General features: G+C 39.6%; 1 protein-coding gene across 50 annotated transcripts in view; it reads left to right on the top strand.

Moving 5' to 3' along the window:
• Positions 1-24,934, top strand: part of LOC144510121 (calcium/calmodulin-dependent protein kinase type II subunit beta) — a 268,446-nt gene that overhangs the window by 225,424 nt on the left and 18,088 nt on the right. For 31 of the 50 annotated variants that reach the window (XM_078239439.1, XM_078239437.1, XM_078239429.1 and 28 more), the window contains 4 exons: positions 10,589-10,684; positions 17,089-17,214; positions 19,463-19,576; positions 23,403-23,486. The exons of 12 other annotated variants lie outside the window; for them this stretch is intronic. In XM_078239439.1, the coding sequence (XP_078095565.1) occupies positions 10,589-10,684; positions 17,089-17,214; positions 19,463-19,576; positions 23,403-23,486 (420 nt within the window). The remainder of the gene's footprint in view (positions 1-10,588; positions 10,685-17,088; positions 17,215-19,462; positions 19,577-23,402; positions 23,487-24,934) is intronic. 7 more of the 50 variants (XM_078239457.1, XM_078239452.1, XM_078239455.1 and 4 more) reach the window with 2 other exon arrangements.

Here is a 24,934-nt window from a genome sequence, read left to right as displayed (position 1 = left end):
TACGAAGGCGTGTGCTACATTTGTTCTTGGGGTTCTTGACTGGGTAAAAACAATGCATGACCATCAAAGGCTAAAATTGAAGTGGCCTCATTCAGGTTTGATTTTTCATTTCACATGATCATGCCAGGCTGTAAAGAGATTGGAAACAAATCTTTCTCCTCTTGGCAGCTGCTATCAGAGCCGAGCATGGCTGTCATATTTTGAGGTCAGGAAATCATGTTCAAGGATAAATAAATAGCGAGATACCGTAGCAGAAAATGCTGGATTGACTCAGCAAGTCAGGCAGCATCTGTGGGGAGAGAAATTTCTGGTATGGACACTTCAACAGAATTGGAAGATACTACAGTTGAACAGCATTTAAAATGGAACAAGGAAAGGGTAAGAAAAACAAGGCACAAAGGAAAGTAAGTACTGCTTGTAAAGAGGTTAAATTAGCAACAGATGTTGAGGTTGAAAATCATTTTTGATGTTCAATGTTGAGTAGGTTCGAAGCTTTTTTACAATTCTTTCATCCTTTGCATATTCTCCTCGTGTCTGCGTGGGTTTCCTCCGGGTGCTCCGGTTTCCTCCCACAGTCCAAAGATGTGTGGGTTAGGTTGATTGGCCATGCTAAATTGCCACTTAGTGTCAGGGGGACTAGTAGGGTAAATAAGTGGGGTTATGTAGATACGGCCTGGGTGGGATTGTGGTCGAATGGCCTCCTTCTGCACTGTAGGGATTCTATGATTCATGGGATGTGGGCATCACTGACAATGCCCTCTTTGAGGGCACTCTGAGACTAGTTTTCAATTCCAGATTTTTTTTGATTGTTTAGTTGAATTCTAAATAATTCAACTAGCTGCCATGGTGAACCGAGGTCCGAAGATCATTTGATCGCGTTTTGGAATACTAGTGGTGATATTAGCCCTATGCTACCAGTTCCCAATAATGACCTACTGACCCTACTTTTTCTTATTTCCTCAGGAGATAAGCAAAAGAAAGACTTGAGATTGACATAAGATCATAGAATCCCTACAGTGCAGAAGGAGGCCATTCGGCCCATCGAGTCTGCACCGACCACAATCCCACCCAGGCCCTACCCCCACATATTTACCCGCTAATCCCTCTAACCTACGCATCTCAGAGACAATTTTTAACCTGGCCAATCAACCTACCCCGCACATCTTTGGACTGTGGGAGGAAACCGGAGCACCCGGAGGAAACCCACGCAGACACGAGGAGAATGTGCAAACTCCACACAGACAGTGACCCGAGACGGGAATCGAACCCGGGACCCTGGAGCTGTGAAGCAGCAGTGCTAACCACTGTGCTACCGTGCCGCCCAGTAGATAGTAGAGTGCATACGTTTAGCTGAAGGGTGAGAGGGTAATACAGAAAGTGTATGAAGAATGGCAAAACTGAGCAGGTTCCATAAAGCATGGTGCCTGATTGGTTGTCACCAAAGTTGCGTAGCATCTCACCAGTGCAGTGATCTAATGAGGAGAACATGGCAATTGCATGCACGACCTCCCCCCCCCTTCCGCTTAACCCCCCGTGATGGTAAAAAAAAACCATCATGCCTGTTTTTATTACTTCACAGGATATGGGCATTGCTTGCTCTCTCTAGCCCTAATTGATCTAGAGAAGATGGTAGTGAGATGCCTTCTTGAACCACTACAGTTTATCTGGTATAGGTATACCAGCAGTTCTGTTGAGAGTTCTTACATTGCAGCTTCCTGCGAGAGGGGAAATGGGAGCTTCAAGTGAGGTATGGCATTATTAAAGACAATAAATGGGGTTAGAGGGCTATAAAAATATGGGGTTCTTCCTTGGAATTGCATTGAATTTCTTTTGAACAGTGTAGAAAGCCAAAGATTGAGGTTAGAAGGGGAGTCGAATGAAAACTGAGCTAGTTGGCAGGAGAGTGTTCAGGACAGGATCGCATTTGAAGACAGAATAGAGGTGTTCAGCACACCTGCATTAGTCTTGTGATGCAGAAAAGTGTGGACCAAGAGCAACAGTGATTGTGTGCTTAATTGTTGTCTGATCGAGCAGCAGTTTGGAACCCAAGAAGGAAGTGTGGGAGGAGATCACTGGACATCTCTGACGCTGCGCTGTAAGGTGCCGGGGCAAGAGAGCAGATGGTACAGTCGACAGAATCTTAAACTGTGGATTTGGAAAGTAAGAGAGTGGAGAGGAACTATGTCTTTGGATAGTGGTAGTGGAAATAGATGATCTGTCAAATGAGAAGGCTGAAGGTCAGGTCACAGCTCTGGAGGGCGGGGGGTGGCGGGAATGATGAGCTAGGTTTTGGAAAAATGATGGTTAATAAAGTACATATTGGAAGCTGTGGTGTGGTAAGTGACATCATCAGAGCAGTTGAAAGCAGGATTGGTGGTAGGTAAGGGAAATGGAGGAAAGCCAAGTAAATGAGGTTGAAGTTACAGAATAAGAGAAACTTGCAGCACATGAGGTCATTCGGTCTGTTGTGGCCGTGCTAGCTCTTTGAAAAAGTAATTGTGCTTTGTTCCACATCCAGCTTGTTATCCGTGAGGTGAAAATCCATGAAATACTGAAATGATAAAACAGGCACGAGGGGCTCAAGGACAGATTCCTGTGTTTCTTTGTAGTCAGCTTGTATCTGCTTCTGCACCATGATTTCATTGCCGTTGCTCATCCCATTGATGTGCCTTGCTGGAATGAGTAGGCATGGATTATGTTTTCTCCAGCTAAATTGAAACTTTTGAAATTATCTAAACTTAGGAATTAGGGGCAGAAGTAGGCCATTCAGCCCCTTGAGCCTTCTCTGCCTTTCAGTAAGATCGTGACTCATCTGATTGTGGCCTCAACACAACACTCTTGATTGTATCCAAAGACTTTGCAGTTTGTTAAAGGTTGGAAATAATTTTGATTGAAAAATGAATGAGTATGCAACCATAATCCATTATCAAAGTAGGGTAACTCAGTTCATATCCAAAACCACCAGAGAAAATATGTAATCATGCATTATAGTTACCATCAGAATGCAGAGATAAATGATCTCATCACATCCATTGTTTCATATCTACCCACTTAAATGTGACCTTTAGAATTCATATATTGTCCACATAACTTTTTCATTTGTGCCTGATAACATTTGCATCAGACAGACATCATTGTATAAGGTTGAATGAGAATGCAGCTTGCTTTCACTCTGCTCCTGTGGTTCTCATGCGTTCTGATGAGCTTGTGCCTGTCTCACTGACTAGTTGGTAGGTTGGACTGCTGGCTATTTAAAAGTCAAGCCAACATGGGTCAGGAGAGCATTTGGTCTCATTGTACACCCTTTGCTTTTGAGGGAGAGGCAGTATTTCAGTTGTGAGTGCAAACACAAACTGGTTTGGGAAGCAACCAAGTTTGACATGAGAACAGATTTGAATGAACAATGTTAGAAGTTTTAGCTTCAGCAGCACCTACGTTAATTAAAGTCCCAGATGGAAATGGTTAAAGCAAGTAGTTCTTGTTGCTGTTAATTTAGTTCTTAAATAAAAGTGGTGTTGATGGTAAGTTGTGACACCACAGGAAATCTGCAATGAGTGTGCTGTCAAGTGTATTAAAAATACCACCTCACTCATCATTAAGATCACACTGGTTTGGTTGAAACTTCAGTATGTGCATGCTAAGTTTGAGAAAATTCTTATGCCTGTGATGTTTGCACCTACTGAAAAGTGCACCATCCGTAGACTCGAAAGAGATGAGGCTGGATCTGTGGTTATAAGTGGTGGATTAATTTCAGTGTATACTATATATCACTTTGCTGTCATACGCCTGTTCCTCGGGGCAGCCTGCAGACTTGCACTGCTTTTGTGAAGCTGACCAGCTTTGTTGGGCAGTTTCACTCTTGAGGGTTTCAGGTATGCCTACTCATTGGCGCTGTATGCAAACAGACGCTCGTGAATCTGGTGTCAGAATTTTCAGTGAGTCACAACGGCATTATTTACACATCATGATCTGGTTGGTACTTGGACTTTGAACCAGTTTAACACTGCAATACTTCCAAGACCCAAGAACGCTGAACAAGAAGAAATTCTCTCACTTTCCTGACACTAGTGTAAATGATGTTGAGCTGGACTTGACGGTTGCTGATTTTTTCAGCTGTGTTCCAACTTGAGCAGTGTTGAATTCCCCAGTTATCTCCTCCCTTTGTGTTTAGCTCCAGCCTAGGATGGCTGTGTTTTTATTTGCTTCATTACCTGAAATCAGCCTTGGGTGCAAACAGTTCTTGTCTACTAATTAATCCCCTTGCCTAATGTCAAGGACATTGCTCTTTGTACATTCAAATGTCAGAGTAAAGAAAACAAAGCACTCCGAAGAGTTCAATTAGCTTTTCCTCCACAAGGACAAATCAACACACGTGCAGCTTAAGACAGATGTGTTGACAACGGTGTCAACTGGATGCCTGAAGATTGGTTTCAGTGGACGAAAACTCAGTCTCAGAGGTTACACTGATTTTCTTGCTTTAAATTCATTAAATGTTTGTGACACAAAGTATAACTTCATCGCAATTCCTCTCACACTGTTGATGACAATTACAGTCACATCAGAGACTCTGCAATTAGATAGTTGCAAAATTTACTGCAGGAGTTGTATGGAATGATTTGAATATGATTGCCTTCTGAGCCATTTTAAATTCAGCATCAATCTGTGATTTTTATAATAAATTATCTGAATGTGTTCTTGCAAGAGAGCCAAAACTGGGTATATCCAGGGAGGATACTGCTGGGAGTATGGAGCATGCTAAATGCTTTGAAGTAATTTGTATCTCCCCTCAGTGCATTACAATTTTACTCGTGACCTTTGAAAGATCATTCTTCTGATACTTAGGAACATGTGAATCCTTTGTCTCAGAGTGATCAAGGTGATTTGATGGTGGGTGGGAGATAAACCTACTGGCAGTTATGAACAAAATGTTAACCTTTATTGACCCTGAATTATGTCTCCTTAGCTGATTGTTGATTTTTCTTTACTTCAATGGATGGTCAAGTACAGGAAATGGAGGGTGGTACTTTCAGTGAGATCTTGGGTTAATTCAGTGATCTAGTTTTCATAATGAACACTGTAATTCTATATCCTTTCAACTGACCGCATAGTTTAGCATCATCTCAATCAAGGAAATTCAAATTAAAAGCATCCTGTCTTTTCAGAAGAACTCGCAAAGTAGTCTTGGGTTTCAAAAGAATAGGTCTTCATGGATTTATGGAGAAGAATTAAAATGCCATATTTCTTGTGTGCTGGCTCTTCATTGACTTTGTGAGTTGACAAGTTTTGATGTACTTATATCTTAAAAGTTCTTTGCAACATCCCTGTCAACTCATCTGGTGAGGGCAGAATGTGATTTGAGTCGTGAAGATTGTCTGGTTGAATCCCTAATTTTGGTAAAATAACTTGTCTGAGCCAAGTAAAGCAGTTGTGGTGCTACAGTTGGCTTAAGTGCTCTGGGCTGCAGAGGGGAAAACCAGCCAGGCTTCCAGTGAGCCCTGCTGAAATAATATATCTGTGGATTTGGGGAGAAAGTAAACATTAGGTTTACTCTAGTCAAATGATCTCAATTCATTAATGTCTGACTTCAAATAACAGTATGGACACCTGGGGGAGGTAACAGAGGACAGCTGGCACCTGTAGAACACTACTCCACTATGACTCAAAGTCTTCAGATGAGGAAGGGAACATAATCTACTTTCACACAGGGTGTTCAGAATGTTCTTGTGCAACTTTAATAACTCTGGACACACAAATGATAGAAACCTTTTCCTCCAACTCACTGATTTATATGTTGCATTTTTCCTATAATGTGCGTGCAGTAATATTGCTGCTATGGACATCAGTTCTGCGAGTCATATGTGCAGTTCAAATTTTCTTCTACTGTTGTCACTTTCAATCAACAACAAAATGAACATGAGAAGTCTTTGTGAATGATGCTTTGATATGTCATTTACAGATTGCTTCTATCATGTCTATATCCAAAGCTATGAAAGTTTAAATTTGCATCAGGACTTTATTGACACCCTTTACAATTTCTATGGTGAAGAGGAACCACATCAGTTTGGTTTCCTGTCGTCACCAGTTCAGGTGTGTGCCAGTGAAACTTCATGGCACACTGAACAGTGTATAGTGCTTAAAAGAAAACCAAAAATACCGGAAATACATCACAGGTCTGAGAGAGAGGTTAATATTTCATGTTTGATGAACAGTCCTAAGCATGCTTCTAGTTCAGGTGCGAATAGATTCCATGAGTGCTTGAATTCTGATTTCACATTTGCATTAATAACCTGAGTACTGGAGCCAAAATTGCAAGTTGACCAGATGTGATGGTGGTATGAAAATGTGAGCGATGGTGAATATAGTGAAATATTTTGTAAAAAGTTCACACTGGATATGCAAGTAGCAGCAAATAATACTCCATGTTGATGCATGTCAAATATTGCACATTACTCAAGGAAAGTATGCCATACAAGTATCCAACACATAGAATTGAATCATCACAGTGAGAATTAAGAAGAGACCAGAGAGTAAACTCATCACTATCCTTGTCAAAACATTTTAAGAAGTGAATCAAACTGCTGGATATTAAGCCTGTTCGATCAAGTGCATCTTTAGATACGACACAGAGGGAATCTACTCATTTCAGCATTTTACACAAAAGATCTCGGTACATGCAGCAAGAGGGAAGAAGAAGAAGGTTGATCAAAAGTGCAATATGGGGTGAGCATTTAGTGGAAATTAGGTAAGTTCAAGATCTACTTACAGTCTAGAACTAAGAAGGTGGGATTGGGGAAGGAATCATTTTGAGAGTTATAAATGGCTGTGTTCCAGATAAGATTAGCCTTTAATGTTATTGGAAAGTAGGACCAATAAATTTAATCAATAATTACTTTATTAATATTTGTTTTAAAACAGTACTAAATGTTTGGAATGTTTTGGGCCTCCTTCCAAATTTAGATCCCGCTAAATATTAAATGGACAGCTTCAGTAAAAATAAATAGCACCCATGAGTGTGTTCAAAGCTTGCAGAAACATAGTTTCTAGAATCTAATAAGGAGCAGTAAAGTGAAAGTTCCTGTTCAAGTATTTAAATATTAAATAGTGTGCTAAAACCCCAAGTTATTTTGTTTATTTTCAGATGTAATTCTCATTTGTGTAATTTGTCATTTATATACTTGGATATTTGAACTTACTTCAGATTTATATTTTCCATACTATTTAAGAGCTTTATCATTTCACTGAGATCCCCTCTTTGATCATATTTATTCGATAGAGAGGTCTGTACAGAGTATGAGTAGAATTTGTTTTACTCTAGTCTGCTAATGTTCGGTGGTATCTAAAAGTGGAAGATGGCTGAATAGAGACATCAAACTGCCCCATTGTTTCAGAATGTTCTGTTTTATTGGGATAAAAGCAACTAGATGCTTTTGGGCAATGATGTCTCATTTAGTAAGCTATCATAAATCTTTGTCACGTCATGAGAATTTCAAAGCAAGTAGGGTAGATTCAGCTCAACCAATCTTTGTACCAAAGCCAAATCTTTTCGCTCATTACTGTCAAATGACCAATTGGGCAGAAATTGCACAATATTTCAGTAAATTATGTTCTTCTTTGAACAAGTTTTGCATCTACTATTATTTCAGTAAAGTCTCCCAGCAGTGATTCTGTTTTTATCTTTTTGTAACTATACACTTGACAACAATGTAGGTTTTGAGTCATCCCACCAATGTTCTCATTCTTTAGTCTAGATTTCAGCATGTTGTGACAAGTTGACAGTTGCCGTGATTTTGGAGGTGATTTGATGTAGGTGTATTGTGAAAACTGACATTCAAGGCTGATGCCAGATGCTATTAAAATTGCTCAGTAGGTAGTAAGCAGGGTATTAACTTGCTTGGCAAACTGAAGGTCCTTCAGTGATATCTACATTATTAATCAAGGTAATAAAAAAACACCGATAATCAATGTTTCCCCTCCCTTGCCCACCTTTTAGTCTTTCTACAAACTGAATTAGCACCTAAGAAAAATGCCAGTCTTTTGTGAGTGTACTGATTTATTTCCACCTCAAGTCCGCCATCTCAGCTATGCAAAGATCCATTCATAGTGAGTGAGTTCTAGTTGTCTGTCTCGTGTATGAATTTACTCAAGTTTATTGAGTCTGTGTTATCTTAAATTGGTGGTTGGGCAAGTGACTTTTGTGAAGTTGTCTACATGGACTTTAGCAAGGCCTTTGACAAGGTACTGCATGGTAGGTTATTGCATAAGGTTAAATCTCACAGGATCCAGGGTGAGGTATCTAAATGGATACAAAATTTAGAGAGTTGTTTTTCAATCTGGAGGCCTGTGACCAGCGGTGTGCCTCAGGGATCAGTGCTGGGTCCACTGTTATTTGTCATTTATATTAATGATTTGGATGAGAATATAGGAGGCACGGTTAGTAACTTTGCAGATGACACTAAGATTGGTGGCATAGTGGACAGTGAAGAAAGTTATCTCCAATTGCAACGGGATCGTGATCAATTGGGCCAGTGGGCTGACGAATGGCAGATGGAGCTTAATTTAGACAAATGCGAGGTGATGCATTTTGGTAGGTTGAACCAGGGCAGGACTTACTCAGTTAATGGTAGGGCGTTGGGGAGAGTTACAGAACAAAGAGATCTAGGGGTACATGTTCATAGCTCCTTGAAACTGGAGTCACAGGTGGACAGAGTGGTGAAGAAGGCATTCGGCATGCTTGGTTTCATCAGTCAGAACATTGAATACAAGAGTTGGAATGTCTTGTTGAAGTTGTACAAGATATTGGTAAGGCCACACTTGAAATACTGTGTGCAATTCTGGTCACCCTATTATAGAAAGGATATTATTAAACTAGAAAGAGTGCAGAAAAGATTTACTAGGATGCTACCGGGACTTGATGGATTGAGTTATAAGGAGAGGCTGGATAGACTGGGACTTTTTTCTCTGGAGCGTAGGAGGCTGAGGGGTGTTCTTATGGAGATCTATAAAATAATGAGGGGCATAGATCAGCTAGATAGTCAATATATATTTTCCCAAAAGTAGGGGAGTCTAAAACTAGAGGGCATAGGTTTAAGGTGAGAAAGGAGAGATACAGAAGTGTCCAGAGGGGCAATTTTTTCACACACAGGGTGGTGAGTGTCTGGAACAAGCTGCTGGAGGTAGCAGTAGAGGCGGGTGCAATTTTGTCTTTTAAAAAGTATTTAGATAGTTACATGGATACGATGGGTATAGAGGGATATGGGCCAAATGTGGGCAATTGGGATTAGCTGTGGGGTTTTTAAAAAAAAGGGCGGCATGGATAAGTTGGGCCGAATGGCCTGTTTCCATACTGTAAACCTCTATGACTCTAAGTGACGTGCTAACCGTTAACCAAGTTTTGGAATTAAAAAAATTAAGTCAGAGATATGTGACCTTTCTGGGCTCATCCCAAGCAAAAACAAACTGCTTGCTGGAATTTTTCCTACTTCCACACCAAGTGAGATGTGTGATGGTGCAATAATTCTGAGCAAATGTAAAACTGTTCAAGACGCTACAATGATCTATGGCTAGAACTGGGTCCAGTGGTGAATTGCCAGAAATCACCGAGTCCACACATTTTAAAAGTTTGATATGAGGCTGACTGGAAGTTCCATGATGTGTGGGTCGTTTCTGAAGCATGGATCTCAGAGTGAAATGCAAAGCAGTTCTCTGTATTGTTGGGGATTATGACCTGAAACTTCTCCTAATTTTGTCATGTGAAGCCATCAGCTCACAGGCTTGATAAATGTGAATACTCGCCATGGTCAGAATGTTTTTCGATACAAAGTCTAAATTTTGACTTTTGTGGAGTAACTGGTGTAGTTTGTCATGGTGTGTGCCTTTTTATTTCATCCTTTGCCATTTCATCTCAGCAGAGAATTCCATTTTGTTCATTGCAAAAGTACATTTTGAGAATGTCAAAAGGCCAGTAATGAATTTTGACTGACTCTGTCCTGTGCCATTTGTCTAAATTGTTCTTCTTCACCCGCCTGAGGTCATGACCAGGTTGGAGATTGTTTCTGTTTGCTATCACTGTGATCACTCAGTGGTGGATCACCGTTTTCTGTGACAACAGGCAGACAAACTGTTTCCTTCTAACGTTTCTTCCCAATTCCCTTGCCCAAACCAAAAACAAATGTTGTTTTTGCATTTCTAAGCTGCTCTGTCCAGTGGGTCAGCAGAAAATGAGAAAAATGGAGGCATGTGGCACTTATAAAATTCAGTGTGAGACTCTCATCCTGGAGAGCAGGAGAGGCCATAGACATGGGGCCTGTAATGTAAAATGGTGAAATTTTTCAACAGTGAATTGAGAAATTTCTTCTTTTAATGGGATATTCAATAATGCTGCCTTCTATTCTATGTGCACATTTCCACTTCAGATCTTTTGTACAAAAGTGTTTGAATAAGCCAAACTAGACTTTGAGCCTTGTGGAAAGATTATGTCCCGTCATTATTTTTGCCCTCTCACCTTGTGGTGTTTTTCATCATTCATTCTGTTTACTGTGTAACATGCTCTGTGTGTTTGTTTCCATCGTCCTTTGCATGCTGCCTCCAGCCAAGGGCGCTGAGAGCAGTGCTGTAAGGAACCAGTCAGGTGCTGGGCCTCAGGTCGAGGTGCTCCAGTCTGCTCACCCTCCGCCTCCTGTACTCTGTAAGTTGTCTGGGCATGCTGTGTTCTGCATATCACGTGACTGCCTGTGTGTGTTAACCAAGTTGTAGAAAGTGGCCATTCATAAAAAGAAAACTTAAAATATGTCTCAATATGTAGTTAATTGACAATTTAGCTTTACGTTTCTACTTGGGGTTAAAGGGATTCGTTTTTCTGTTAGTCTCCTCAACTGGTAATATTTTTAAAAAATGGAATAATGTTCTGAAGTCACGCCACTAATTTGTCCCAAAAATCTGTTTTTTAATTGTTTATCCTGTCTTCTACCATACCAGTGAAACCTGAATTATTCTTATAATTAAACAGTGAATGACTAAAATAAATTTTCCATGTAAAAATTAGGTAAATTTGTTAATTAGACATGACAGAAATACAAAAACCTCTCCGAACCATTTGAGACAACAGTGAAAAAGAAAACTAGCCTCTGCAGATTTAATTGCCTGGAGATGATCACATCGATCGAGCATCATACAATTAGGTAGTTAGCCAGGAACATAGTACTTTAGAAGAAGTTAGCATCTATTGTATTCACACAATGGCGTAAAGTAATCTTAATGCTTTGAACTTTCTCACAAAAGATGTCCAGCACACCAGTTAAGTAAATTGCAAATGATGCTAAAGCAATGCCTGTAAATCTAACAATTCATTGCATTTTTGCAATTTCAGCTACATCTGAGAAACTTTAAGCCCACATGTTACTAATATGATTTTACATGACACACAAGATGGCAAAATTGAGGTGCCATGACAAAAAAGGTCAAAGACATTCAAAGAAAAGACATAGAAACTAAAATAATTTTTTAGTGCTTGCATCTCTTCTTAGTCGTTAGAAATTGAGATACCAACTAAGTAGAAGAAAGGAGAGAAAAACTTATGCTGCCCAGTTTCTATTCCAATATATCAAACTTATGCACAACATCACAAAATTTTAAAAACCTTCAGTTGTGGAATTAACTATTTTGAAACTGAAGTAATTTATCTCTTGTGTTTTGAATGACTTTAATCCAGCAACAAAATTTGGAAGTTTTTTAAGTTTTACAGATCTAATGATGATGTAGCTGTGGCCTGTGTCCCTAAAGTAAAACTGATCTCATTGAAACTGCAAAAGAGCTTTATACGCAAGTCTTTAAATAGATTGTATATAACACTGCAGTGGAAAGTGAATATTCAAAATATTGAAAGCTGCAATTGTCAACCTTGTAGTTACTTGTCAGTGTTTTGTTTAGATGGAGTCTAAAATTAATCAGATAGTTGAATATTGCGGCAGGATTTATTATGAATGGCCGAAGCTAAAAACTGCATGCTGTTCAGCTTCAGCACCTTGGCTTGAACCATTAAGACTGTTTTACATGGTTAACTGTAATCATCCCAAAGTACAGAATCTCATGTTTGAAGCTGCATGATTTGTGATTTTGATGTTGTTGACCGGATGGGAAAGAAGGGGAGGGGCACACTGTGCTTGTATTTGAACACCATACCTTCAAGCTATAGATTCAATTTACAGCCAAAACTCGTCACATGGTGACTTGACTGGCTCAATTGGGCAAACGCATATTTTTCAGGGAGTTTCAAAAATTTGAAAATGGATCCATCAGTCTCCCTGAGTGCAGAAGCAATCCCTAAACATAACAGGGCTGATATTGTTTACAATTCTATCAATTTTCAGTTTGCCCATTCCATTTCTATGTTTTGAGGCATTTCTTCTCCCAAGTATGGATTTCTCCACCTTAATCAGTCTGACCTGTTCTGGATAATATTGCCATTGTCAGCATGAAAGCTGAATGTTCCAGAATGCAGAAAGTGACTGCTGTAGATTCAGTTCTGTGCAGTTTATGTCAAAAATCCTGATTTCTTGGGAATATCTTTTCTCCCAATCTGCTTCTTGTCCCAGCTTTCACTTCACCACAGAATCCCTGTTTATTTATTTTGTTCTTCAAGTGTAAACTGTATAAACGAGGCTGCAGTTTTTGCTCATCCCCAAAGACCCCGAGAAAGTAGTGATGGACCTTTTAATTCATATTGATTGGTTTCCAACACAATAGTTTACAAGACCACATCTGAGGTCTCAGAGTCAATCACGTACTCTGGGATTAGGAGTCATGTGTAGTTTAGAATCGGTACCATTTGAGATTTTTAACTAAAATCTGGCAGCCTTCATGGTCATTTTGTTTTCTTTCATGTGAGTTCAAGTTACTAGATTTATTGAAATCATTTCAGATCTCGCTAGGATTGAATTTATAATCTCTGGGTTGCTAATCCTGTACAATGACCACAAATACACTATTGTACCCACAAACAGGTCCATTTTTGGCTAGACTGTGATTCAATTTCTTCTCACTCGGGAATTATTTAGCTATTAGTTGTAGCTGGCTCAAATCCCATAACATTTCTCTTGGCTGGGAAGGAATTGGAAGCATGGAGGGGGTGAAGATCTGTTAAATTCTGCCATTTTAATTTAATTTTTAAGATGCTCTGTCAGTGACTCATTAATGGACATGGCAAAATGGCATCAAAATGTGGGTTCATGCAGCTTTAAAGACATTCATATGCAACATCCATAATTTAAATCACATTGCATTTGTCTCAAACATCTCCAAAGTTTCCTATATTTCTAATGAAATGTCATTAAAAGGATTTTAACATCCTGCCATCTTTAATGGCCTTGGTGGGTGGGAGGAACCTATACTGAAACTGAGTTATAGGAAACTATATGGAATTTTAGAAAAATGATCATCTGTGAAAAGATTGCTTTGCATATTTTTATTATTCTTACGAACGTTTTAAAATGTTTGTTTAAACAAAGACTGATGTTGTGTTAGTTCAGATATAAAGGAAAGCTGACTGGGACAGCATTGGTACCATTCCTTCAACATTGGTGATCCAAGAGCAAAATAGGCCTGCAGCTTACGACAGTGGGGCCCTGCCTATATCGGGAAAAGATACCACATAAGTACTCGTCAGCTGTCCTACTCATAATGAAAATGTTGAAAAGGCTCATTGGATTCATTGAATTAAGATGCTACCTCCAACTTGGGAATTAAAATACTGAAACCTCTAGATCTATATTTCTGCTGCTGAGATGGAGTTGTGTCCAACTTCCTCGAAGCAGTGTGGTTCCATTTGAGAATAGCTGTCATCTGCCCAGAACTTTTACTGCACTGGTCACAAGGTCAGTTACGCAAAACATTCTACTCCCTTCTTAAAAGATATCTCTCACTGAATCTGACACAGTATCTCACTCCTATGATGGTTTTCACTGTTAACTTAGGGAATATAAATATCAACTTTCAGTGGATAATCTGAAATTGTAGTTAGGTGGTGCTTTGTAATAGTTTCTTAAAATGAAGCTTTGGAAAGTACAATTTGCCGAAGACGTTTGGTGGGCAACTGCTAATGCAGTCTGGTCTTCACTATGACTTTTAACCATGGAGCATAGTTCTGATTTCAATGGTTTGATTTCATTACTTAATAATCATGGGGAAAAGCTAACAGGTTATATACGTCAAGGGTCAAAGTGGGTCAATTCCCCGCCCCTTCCTCCCTGCTGTTCCCAACGCCCCAAATGTTCATGATCAATTCAGTAGACAGATGGTGCAGAGCTAAAATGTAGGGGTTGAAATGGGCTGGAGATACGTTACTGTACATCTTAGTAGATTTGGACAATGCTACATTTCTGCAATATGGAACAGTTACCAGGTGTTTCATTCAGCAAGGGAACTTGTTTTGAATTAACAAGTGCGGTAAATGACAGAATCTCAATACACACTACTCTGAAGCATGGCCTCTGTGCTTCATGATGTACAAAATATACACTGCAAAAAAAACCTGTTGGAAAAAATGAAATTTCAGATCCTTCCAGTGCAGTGGATACTGACTAAAATGAAACTTTATTATGAATGCTGAACAGTAACCAACGAAACACAAACAATTTAATACCTATCATATGACTCCCACAAATGATCAAGTCCTAATTTTGTCAGCACATAACTTAGAATACACCACTTTGAGTATCTACACCAAAATTATGTGTGGACCAGTTGGGACAGCAACTCATTCGTCTCTCCTTCATTTTGTTTTAATTTAAAGAATTTGAACTCCAATCTACATTTCAAACAATTCATGTATGACAGAGTCATAGAATCATACAGCATGGAAACATGCTCTTCGGCCCAACTTGTCCATGCCGCCTTTTTTCTTTAAACCACTAAGCTAGTCCCAATTGCCCACGTTTGGCCCATAACTTCCTGGTTCCCCAGCGTCATATTTGGGGGTTACCGCAATGATGCATTGGGGAACCCCTCTAGGAAGTTCCCACTTAAAGATTTACCCGTCAATTACTCAGAGGCGCTAACTTCCTCTGGACAATGTACTGGACTGGGAACCATCTGACAGAAGCGATTTAAATCACTAACTTAATTTGGTTCTGCCAGTTTTACCGATAGTTCGTCTCAAAGAGAAGGAAAAAGACACCTCTGACTCCAGAGTAGCAATCTAAACACCCAGACCAGACCTCGCATGGTATACCCAAGGGGACCCTGAAATCCCACTACCCGTTCCTGTCTCTTCCCCGCTCCTGGTTACTGCCATAAAAGGTGGGAGGGGGGGTTGACTTACGTCTCTGTGCCCCTGTTTTTCCACGCCGATGCTGCCGGAGGTGCACGGCACTACTCCCGTCTCACCCAGTCTGAGTGAGAAAGGTGGGACGAGACAGGAGCTGTGCAATTACAGCCAGGGGTATGTTCATTCACAATGGCAATCCAAAAGAAATTGTCACTCTGATGAAGTTAGGGGTCAAAATGTGTACGACTAAAGATAGCTGCAAAAATCATTCATTTGCTTCAGGATAACACATCTTTGTACCCTAAATATCAAAATATATATGTTAGCTAACCTATTACAGGCAATATAAAACAGGGCGATTCCTGGTGTATTATTATGCAATACTGCAATCTCATTGGTTGACTAATATTCTGGAATTCTACCCTGTGCTATTCCACCTTTTTCAAATGTAGCCATCCCGGTGATTGAAATTAATCTCCTTTATTCTGCTAGTTCCCAAAATAGAAAACTGCCAACAGATGTGCTGAGATGTGGTGATGCTTGTTACAGATAGCTCCAGGACTCCCAAGTTGCTGTGGGAACATACACATTTACATGCATGTTGTCGTCTGAGGTTATGGATAATGTTGGTGGAAGCTTCAACTTTCTTTTCCATCACGTGGCTGACCAGAATCTCTCCTACTCTTAATACTTGCCATTGGGATTGAAGGATTTTGTTTGTTTGGCTCCATTAAGAATATGTCTTCCTCGACTATCAAGACCTGGGGTGGCACTCAAACCTAGAGCCTCTGTCTCAGAGGCAGAGACACTACCCACTGAGCCACCGGATGTGCTGAGATGTGACTTGCTTCAAAATAACAGGGGATGAATAGACCTTGCCGATTTTCACATACCTAATGTTTGTTGCAAGGCAACGTTTGTGTTGGCCAGTGAGCATTTATTTTAGGCCAATAACATTAAAAAACTGGGGTATGAAAGGATACAATCCTTCAATATATTTCATAGTGTAAATCTTTGAGTTTGACTTCTAAACTCACCTTTATTCAACAGGAAAACGTTGCAAAATGAAAAGCAACAGAGTTGTTCTGAGAGAAAAATTAAATACCCTCAAAAACTTTGCAGAACTTTGGAGAAACCTTAAGAAATTTACTTCCTACATTTGGACTCTATCCAGAAGGTACATTGATGATGTATCTTACACCAGCATATTTTGCCTTGAAAAAGATCCAGAAATCCTAAGTTAAATCCCAAATGTGCAGGGATTAGTCCACAGCAAGTTCTGATTTAGTGCTGTGGATGTATAGTTTGCTTCCTGGACCATATAATGTCTTCAGCATAGAATGAGAGGTAGTGAACCACATTAAATCTGGACCATAGGTGAACCCAAACTCTGTAGTGCCACCCAATAATGGCACTTGTGAAATATTAACCTCTATGTGCAAAAAAGGTTCATGATCTGATGCAAGTTCTGCAGTGTGGTGAATTTTATTGTTTCTCTTTTTCTTCAGCGACTCTCTCCCTGTCTGTGTGTTACTTTATTTCCTTGTTCAACTTATGGGAAAACAAAACATTGAAATATATTGGTAAATATCATGTAATAGCAAATATAGCTTTTAAAACCTTATCGCCTAACTAAAACAGCACAGAAAATGGACGCCAAACATGTAAAATCTACAGCTTTGTGTTTTCACTGAGCTCTTGAAATCCATTTCGTGTCATTTCACCATCATAAGGATGTAAGAAATATATTTCAAATTACTTCAATTTTCCATAAGGATTGTGTTTTTCACAGCTTTTCATCCTAGCTTCTCTTCATGTCCCATTATTAGCTGCAAAGTTCACAGATGTTCTTAGCAGTGTGCGGAGAGGGTCAGGACCCTTTCCTGACCACGAGGGGCCCCAGACTCCTGCCACACAGCCTCAGATGCCTCCTCTCACTCCCTCCTCTATGCCTAGTAAGTAAATGTGTGATGGGAGATAACTCAGCATGCAGCATGCGTACTGACAGCATGCAAGTCCTGTACACACACATGATGAGCTTTGTGCAGATAGTTAGCAAAAAGACTTGGATGGCCCAATAAAAGATACAGCCCTAAGTTACTGCTTGGCACTGGGGCGAAAGCTGTTTACCTCCCTGGTAAATAAATGCTTAAATTGCAATGCCAGTATTGTAGTCCCATTTGAAGCACACATTTTAATACTGATGAGTTCAGTGTTGGTGGATGATATTCGATAAAGCTGTTGTGAAGTTTGTTTAATGATGTTTGCAAGCAGACCACAACAACACAGTGCTCTGCCTCAGTATAGAGGAGCACTGCCATGAACAACCACGAGATATGTTATTAACAAACTCATTTTCAAAGAATAGAACGAGGCTGAACATTTTTCACTGACTTTTCATAGTAGCATAAATGCAACCATGCTATATCTTAAGTCCACAAGTCTGTTAATTGAAACAAAATTGAGAAAACTTAAGACTGAAGGAGTAATTAACTCAATGCTGAAGAATATTGGATTGCGTCCCTGCTGTCCTACTTCTGTCGGAGAAATACATCTCCTCAGACACCTTTATATCCTGGTCCTTATTTAGCCAGCCTCCTATTTCCACCCTCTGGAGGTCATCCCAAACTGAACTCATGAATTTCCATTCACTTGTGTTTACTAACCTAAATGTCGAGTCCAACAGTGTCTTGATCTAAAATGCTCATCTTTGTGTTCAAATCCCTTTGTTATCTCCATCCCTACAACTCTCAAAACTATACATTCCCACATTTGGCTTTATTACATCTCCAATTCCTTCTCCCCTGCCCTTCATTGGCAGTAAAACCTTCAGGTGCCTTGACCCTAAGCTCCGGAACTCCCTCCTTTAAGACCTACCTTGTGGTCACCTGCCCTAACATCATCTTTTGCGGCCCGTTGTCAAATTTTATCTGTTGACACTCCCATGAAATGCTTTGGGATGTGTTACTGTGTTTAAGGTGCTGTATAAATGCAGTTTGATGCTGCCTTGTTAATGTATTTCAGACAGCCTACATTGTCCTAAGTACTGGATAAAAGCAAATTACTGCGGATGCTGGAATCTGAAACCAAAAGAGAAAATGCTGGAAAATCTCAGCAGGTCTGGCAGCATCTGTAAGGAGAGAAAAGATCTGACGTTTCGAGTCCAGATGACCCTTTGTCAAAGCTAAAAGGCAGAGAAAGTGGGAGATATTTATACTGCAGGGTGAGGGAATGAAAGATGAGTCATGGCCATAGAAACCAGGGGAAAAGGCTGCTAATAGCTGTCCACAGAGAGAATAAAGGGTGTGAATGGCCAAACGGCAGAGAAGCTAAAATGAAGATGTTGGGGGAGGGGAGGGGAGGAGGAAAATGGATGGGACAGAGGTAAAATTTAGAAAAGGAGAAGCAAAGGAGGAGAAACGGTAAGGTAAGAGAAGGGGCGTAAAGTGGGGGGAAAGAGTTGGGGGGGGGGGAAGAAAAATGAAGAAAGACAATTAAAGAAATAAAAAGTAGAGAACAGTAAAAAAATTTAAATAGAATAGAATGAAAACAAAGGGGTCGAGGTGGGGTAGAGCAATGTTGAATTCATGTCGAGACCGGAAGGTTGTAAAGTGCTGAGCCGGAAGATGAGATGCTGTTCCTCCAGTTTGTGTTGAGTTTCACTGGAACATTGCAGCAGGCCAAGGACCGACGTGGGCATGGGAGCAGGATCGTGTGTTAAAATGTTCTAAGCACACTGCGACTGGAGTTCAAACTTTCCAAAAACCTTAGGTGCATTGCTGAACACTATTTTCAATATAATTGTGTCCGATGATCAGCTGACCTTTACCCTTGCCTTCTTAATGTTGCCGTCCACTCCTGCTTTAAAACTTTCAAATAATGGGTTCAGAATCAAGACATCAGCTTGGCGGAAAACTGGAAGACTGAAGTTTCTCTTCATTCTAATCTATAAATTAAGCAATTTTACTTATGCAGACAATTCCTTCAGTCGTTATGACAAAACACTATTCTAAAGCTTTTAACGAACAGTTTGAAGCAATGTAAGATGAGAAGGAAAATCACATTGCTAAATTTTTTAACTTGTCCAAGATGCAGTTTGCTGAGCAATATCGTAACCTGTAATAAATAGCTTGCCATGCTTTCACTTGTAGCAGTTGTTTAAAACCCTGTATGTTATATCATCTCTTCACCTTCCATCCTCAGCTGCAAAGTTCACAGATGTTTTAAAGAGTGTGCGGCGAGGGTCCGCACCTTTTGCTGAATCTGAGGGCGGCCAGTCTGTTCAGACACCACCTCTCACACCCTTCTCCACCCCTTGTAAGTAAGCAAGAAGTGCTTCCTGACTGAGATTCTTCATTCCACAGAAGGCTCAGAGAATGCTATGTGCTTACAGCATGTGGAAGGCATGTGTCTTATAATTGACAGTGATCCAAAACTTATGCTGGATGTTAATTTAGTACATGAGTATGTAATTAAGCATTGCTTGTGACTCGCGTGGCTCTTGTTACCAAGCAGCAGTGAGTAGAACGATGCAAGCAATTTAGTACTTAATTTCAACCTGAGCTTTTAAACATAAGAAACTCAGTGGCATGATCGAAATAGTAGAGCATAACAGATTACATGAAACCATCCAGGCGGTAAACACAGCTTCTTGAAAAATGCCTGATATATTTACATTCCTGGATAATAATCAAGTTTGTAATATTTGATAACTGTTACTTGTACATTCCTATTAATTAGCACAAATTCAGCTTTGAATACCAAAGCTAAAATCACTTGTTCCTGAGCCAACTTAAGTTTTCAATCTGCTTCGGAATGAAGGTTCTGAAAAGTTGACCCATGCACAAGTATTTATCTCATGGGTGGGATTTTCCAGTCCTAGTAGAAGTCAATGGACTTTTAATGCTTGCTGCATTTTATGGCCCTGCCACGCCACAACCAGGCTGTACAATTCCGCCCATGTTTCCATTCTGAACAATGCTGACCTCAGCTAAAGTTGCTATTCCCAATACGACTCTGATGCATTTAATTAAAGCACCAGAAAACTGTCCTTAAAATGAATCTGGATATGTGTAAATATACATGGATCGGGAAGCCATTTGTTTTATATGAAGTATTCTGTCATTTTTTAAACCAGTGGTTATCTACTGTTAAAATTCATTTTCCTACACAGAATATCGCCATTTCCTATTACCTGAACACCTGTGTGTGAAAGTGAAACTTAACAATTTTTCTTCTAATTGTTTTTTGAGCTACATTTGGCATGACTTCTTGTTTGAAAATTCTGTTTTTACTTTTGAAAGAATTGTATGTCTTACACTGATTGAAGGCAGAACGTAACGTTCTGCCAGACCTCTACTGATGGCTCTTGTGAACCAGTCACAAAGAAATGCAGGCTAATGGATCCTGAAAAGACTTCCCATGATTATCTCTCCCATTTGCAAGGAGGTGTCGCAAATTATTCTGCACCCACCTACATTAACACAGTTGATCTGACAGATGTTACAAGTTGGTATTTCAACTTGCTGTCCGTTACTTAGGCAGTTTTCCTTCTGCCTAGTAGGTCCAGTTTAAGTTAAGCACATGTGAAACATTTATTTCATATTGAGACATGGCATCTTAGTATAACTGTGAAATTGAAATATAAAATGCTGTGACTTTTTTTGTGGTAACTTGACAACACGCATGGGAAGAGGCTGCCAGAACCAGTTTAATACCTGACCCGCTCTGTCTTGAAACTCTATGAATGTGACTTTCCTAAATATGCATCAGATCTTCATAAATTAATTCACTTTCTTGCATATCCATCCATTTATTTTGCATGTTTAATTTTATGCTGCTTTGACGAATATCTAGACAATTCCACTGTACACTACTATACAACTTCACAAAGTCACAAATAATGTAACCAGCGCTCATGAAGCAGCAAATAGGCTGGCTATTTGGGCAGATATTATCAAAGCCTGACTCTTCACTGTTAATGCAACAAGGGTAATGGGGGGTTAATTATTAAGATTATTTCCTTGTTACTGGAGGTCAGTTTGTTTCCCCCCACTTAGCTCATGGTTTGATTCATCCGTCCTCCCAATAAGGATTACAGAACACAATCCAGGACACACAGCAACTGGACTTGGGAGCTTGGACTTGACATTTACTCCAACTTCAGAGGGCATTCTCCATTTTTATGTTTGCTTCATTAAACAGCACTTCTTTGCCCTGTAATGTCACTTTTCAAATTTGGACATCCATGACTGTCAGAATTTTTGGATCATGCAAGTTTTGTTTCTTCTCAATTCCCCATATTACTTCTGAATGCTTCAACAGCCAAGCTTAGTTTCGTCAACATAACTAGTTTACTTTACACTCTTACTATTTGGTTCAATGGAATTCATTTTATGGCAGTTGGGAAGAGATGGCAGCCGTATATTTTAAAAGATGTCAGGATACTCAGCATGTCACTGACTGGATGTGTGATATCGCATTTAGCCTACAGAGTTTTACGAATCAAACAACTTATTTCAACTTGTGCTGTTATAGTGGCTGCGATCGCATTGCTTATACCATTTCAAATAAGAGCTGCAACTAATATCCAGGGAATTTCCACTGATCTGTGATTAATCAAGTGATCAACTGAATATTAAAATAGCAGTTCAAGTTTATTATAACTGTAAAAGCAGATCAAGTTTCTAGCTGAGTGAGATTTTGTACGTTTGGTAACATAGCATGAATAACCCTCAATTTCGGCACTTTGTTTCCATTATCAAACCAAGATGTGCAGCATGTTTGAGAACTTTTCATTACTGCAACATTACAGTCAGTTGCCTTCTGGATCAAATGCTTGTACAGAACTTAACTGTATCTGAGCTGTTGGTTCAATTACGTACTAAGCGTTCATTCAACATTTTCCATGGCACAGCCTGACTTCTGCTTTGATTTTTTTCAGTTTGCTGTTCATTGGCTGACCAATTTGACACTTAATTCAAAACAAATGTTGAGATATCTGCACAACTGTACTTCTAACTGATCTGGAAAGATCAATTGGTACCATGTGAGATGATTCTCTGAATTAGATTGTAATCCATACATAGCAGTAACACAGCAACGTTTGGTAGCAAATTTATAGATTAATCTTAAAAGCCATATTCTCTCCCATTTTACCCGAGTGATTACAAAGATAATATGAATCTTATTTTTAAAATTAGACTTTAGAAGTCCTGATTCTGCATACCACCTTGAGGTGCTAAAGTTGCAGCAATGAGTTCCTGTCCACAATTCTGAACAAAGCAAATTATCTGTCTCATCAGACAGAAGAAAAAGAGAGGGAAAAATATTTAGAAACCTTTCTCTCTCTGGGTACCTTTGACAAGTTTCAAGACAGCTGCCTAAAGAATGACACAGGATTGCCAAAAGCTCATCTGTAAAGAGAGAAGATGAATTAACAACCCCAAATCCAAAGATCCAATGTCCATTAAATTGGACCTCTATTTTGTAAAGTACTCTTCACGAGCTCTTTGTTCACTGAAACTGAAATTCGAAGGTCACTGGGATTAGAATCACAGCCATATGATGAGAACCATTTTCAAGTCCAAAATAATGTGAATCGAATTCACCATCTTTGTTACAATGGGGCAGGCAAATTTAATCTTTCTTGTGACTGAATATAATAACAACAATATGGTTCCAAGAAACTATTAAGAAAAGCAGAATAGGTTTCCCTGGTGTCATGGCCTACCTTAATCCTTAAATCAACATCACAAACAAATTTTCTGGTCATGTTTGCATTCCCGTTTCTGAGAATTATTGTGCGCAAATTGGTTTCCATGTTTCCTTCAGTAAAACAAGGCCAAGGCTTCAAAAAGTACTTCACTGGCTGCAAAGCATTTTGGAACACCTTGTGGTCATGAAAGGTGCATGAACTTGTTTCTGTGACGGAAGAGTGCGATATGCAAAAAATAAAGTTCCACATTTTGGAAACAAAATTATCACACCATTTAGAATGGAAATTATTTATTCTTCTTGAGAATATGGCTTTATCTATATTTTTGGAAAAATACTCATTCCCTCAAAGTCTATCCATTTCTGCTTTAGTCTCCGATATTCTGTGTCTCTTTCACATCTTATATAATTTTTTCCACAAACTCAGTTGCTAAAGGTTTGGACCGTATAAGTGTTAAGAGTCAGTCCAATGACTCCAAGAGACCCCTCAGCTCACCACCTCCAACTCAATGTAAGTGTTACAGATATTGGTTCCCAACTCTGTCTGAAAAATGGCTTTGGCTTGCCATTTAAATCATAATGTAATGGAACTTTATTATTATGGTGCAACATGAGAAATGATTTACCCCTCGCAACTAAGATGAGAACTTATGCAGCTGGAGATTTGCCAAGAGATGGCCAAGAAGTTTGAATAGCACTCCTGAACTAACATTTTGAACTTGTTTCTCCAATGAAGGATGAATTTTCAGGTTTGAGCTGGAATAGAAAAGCAGGGAATACACCCTTATGCACAACTCTACTAAGGATCATGCACCGAAGTGTCCAACGGTCCAATTATCCAAACCAAATGGAATGGGATTAAGAAGGAAAAGATAAGGGAAAGCGAGTAAGGGTTCTGCAGATTGTGGTTAAAATTAAGGATGGCATTGAACAATTCATATTAGAAAATAACTGTGCTGCAACTGCAGCCTTTTCCCAACAGATTTGTTTTCTACTTTAAGGCCCAGAAAGAAATTTGTTTACATCTACACTATTATTTTGATAGTATAAGCTAACGAACACTTTCAACTTAAATAACTTTTATCTGAACATCACAAAAATCATAAAAGCTGTGCCTAATTTAGACACTAGTTTTGCAAAGTGTTTCCCAGTTGAAAATAAATGGAGAAGGAACACTTTCACAGGGTTACACCTTGAAAGAGGGCGGCACGGTGACATGGCGGTTAGCACTGCTACCTCACAGCGCTAGGTTTCAGGGTTCGATTCCCGACTTGGGTCACTGTCTATGCGGAGTCTGCACATTCTCCCCATGTCTGCGTGGGTTTCCTCCCACAGTCCGAAAGGCGTGCTGGTTAGGTGCATTGACCATGCTAAATTCTCCCTCAGTGCACCTGAACAGGCGATGGAGTGTGGCAACTAGAGGATTTTGACTGTAACTTCATTGCAGTGTTAATGTAAGCCTACTTGTGACACAATAAAAAATAAACTTAAACACTTTTCCCAGTGGTGCCTAACTAACTTCTGTATACTACACGTTTTTCCTATTGGCATTATGAATGACTGGCACTTAAAAACTAAGAGTGGTAACTATCACATGCTTCCACTGTTCCGATGTGAGATCGAGTGGAAAAAATTATCTCATAGATGCTGAAGGACTGGTCCAGTAGCGACTGTTACTATGAACAATGACCATGAACTGCCTTCCTGGCTCACAGCTCAAGATGCACATAACCTGGGTATGTCAATGATCTGGCTTAAAAAAAGGTGGAATTTACAATCCCATCTATTGATTCTATTACCCCAAGTACATTTCCAACCCCGAAACCGACCACTTTCCTACAACTAAACTAAAAGCTCTCTCAAAATTGTGACTGGATTTTGAGGAACAGCATAAAAGTAATAATCCTGGTGTTTAACTGCAATATTTTTGAATTTTTATTCTTCATTTTCTCCTAGCAA

The sequence above is a fragment of the Mustelus asterias genome, chromosome 22 (genome assembly GCF_964213995.1).
Source record: "Mustelus asterias chromosome 22, sMusAst1.hap1.1, whole genome shotgun sequence".
Classification (NCBI taxonomy): Eukaryota; Metazoa; Chordata; class Chondrichthyes; order Carcharhiniformes; family Triakidae; genus Mustelus; species Mustelus asterias.
Note: the sequence above shows the minus strand (reverse complement) of the source record. Positions and strands in the feature narration are given on the sequence as shown.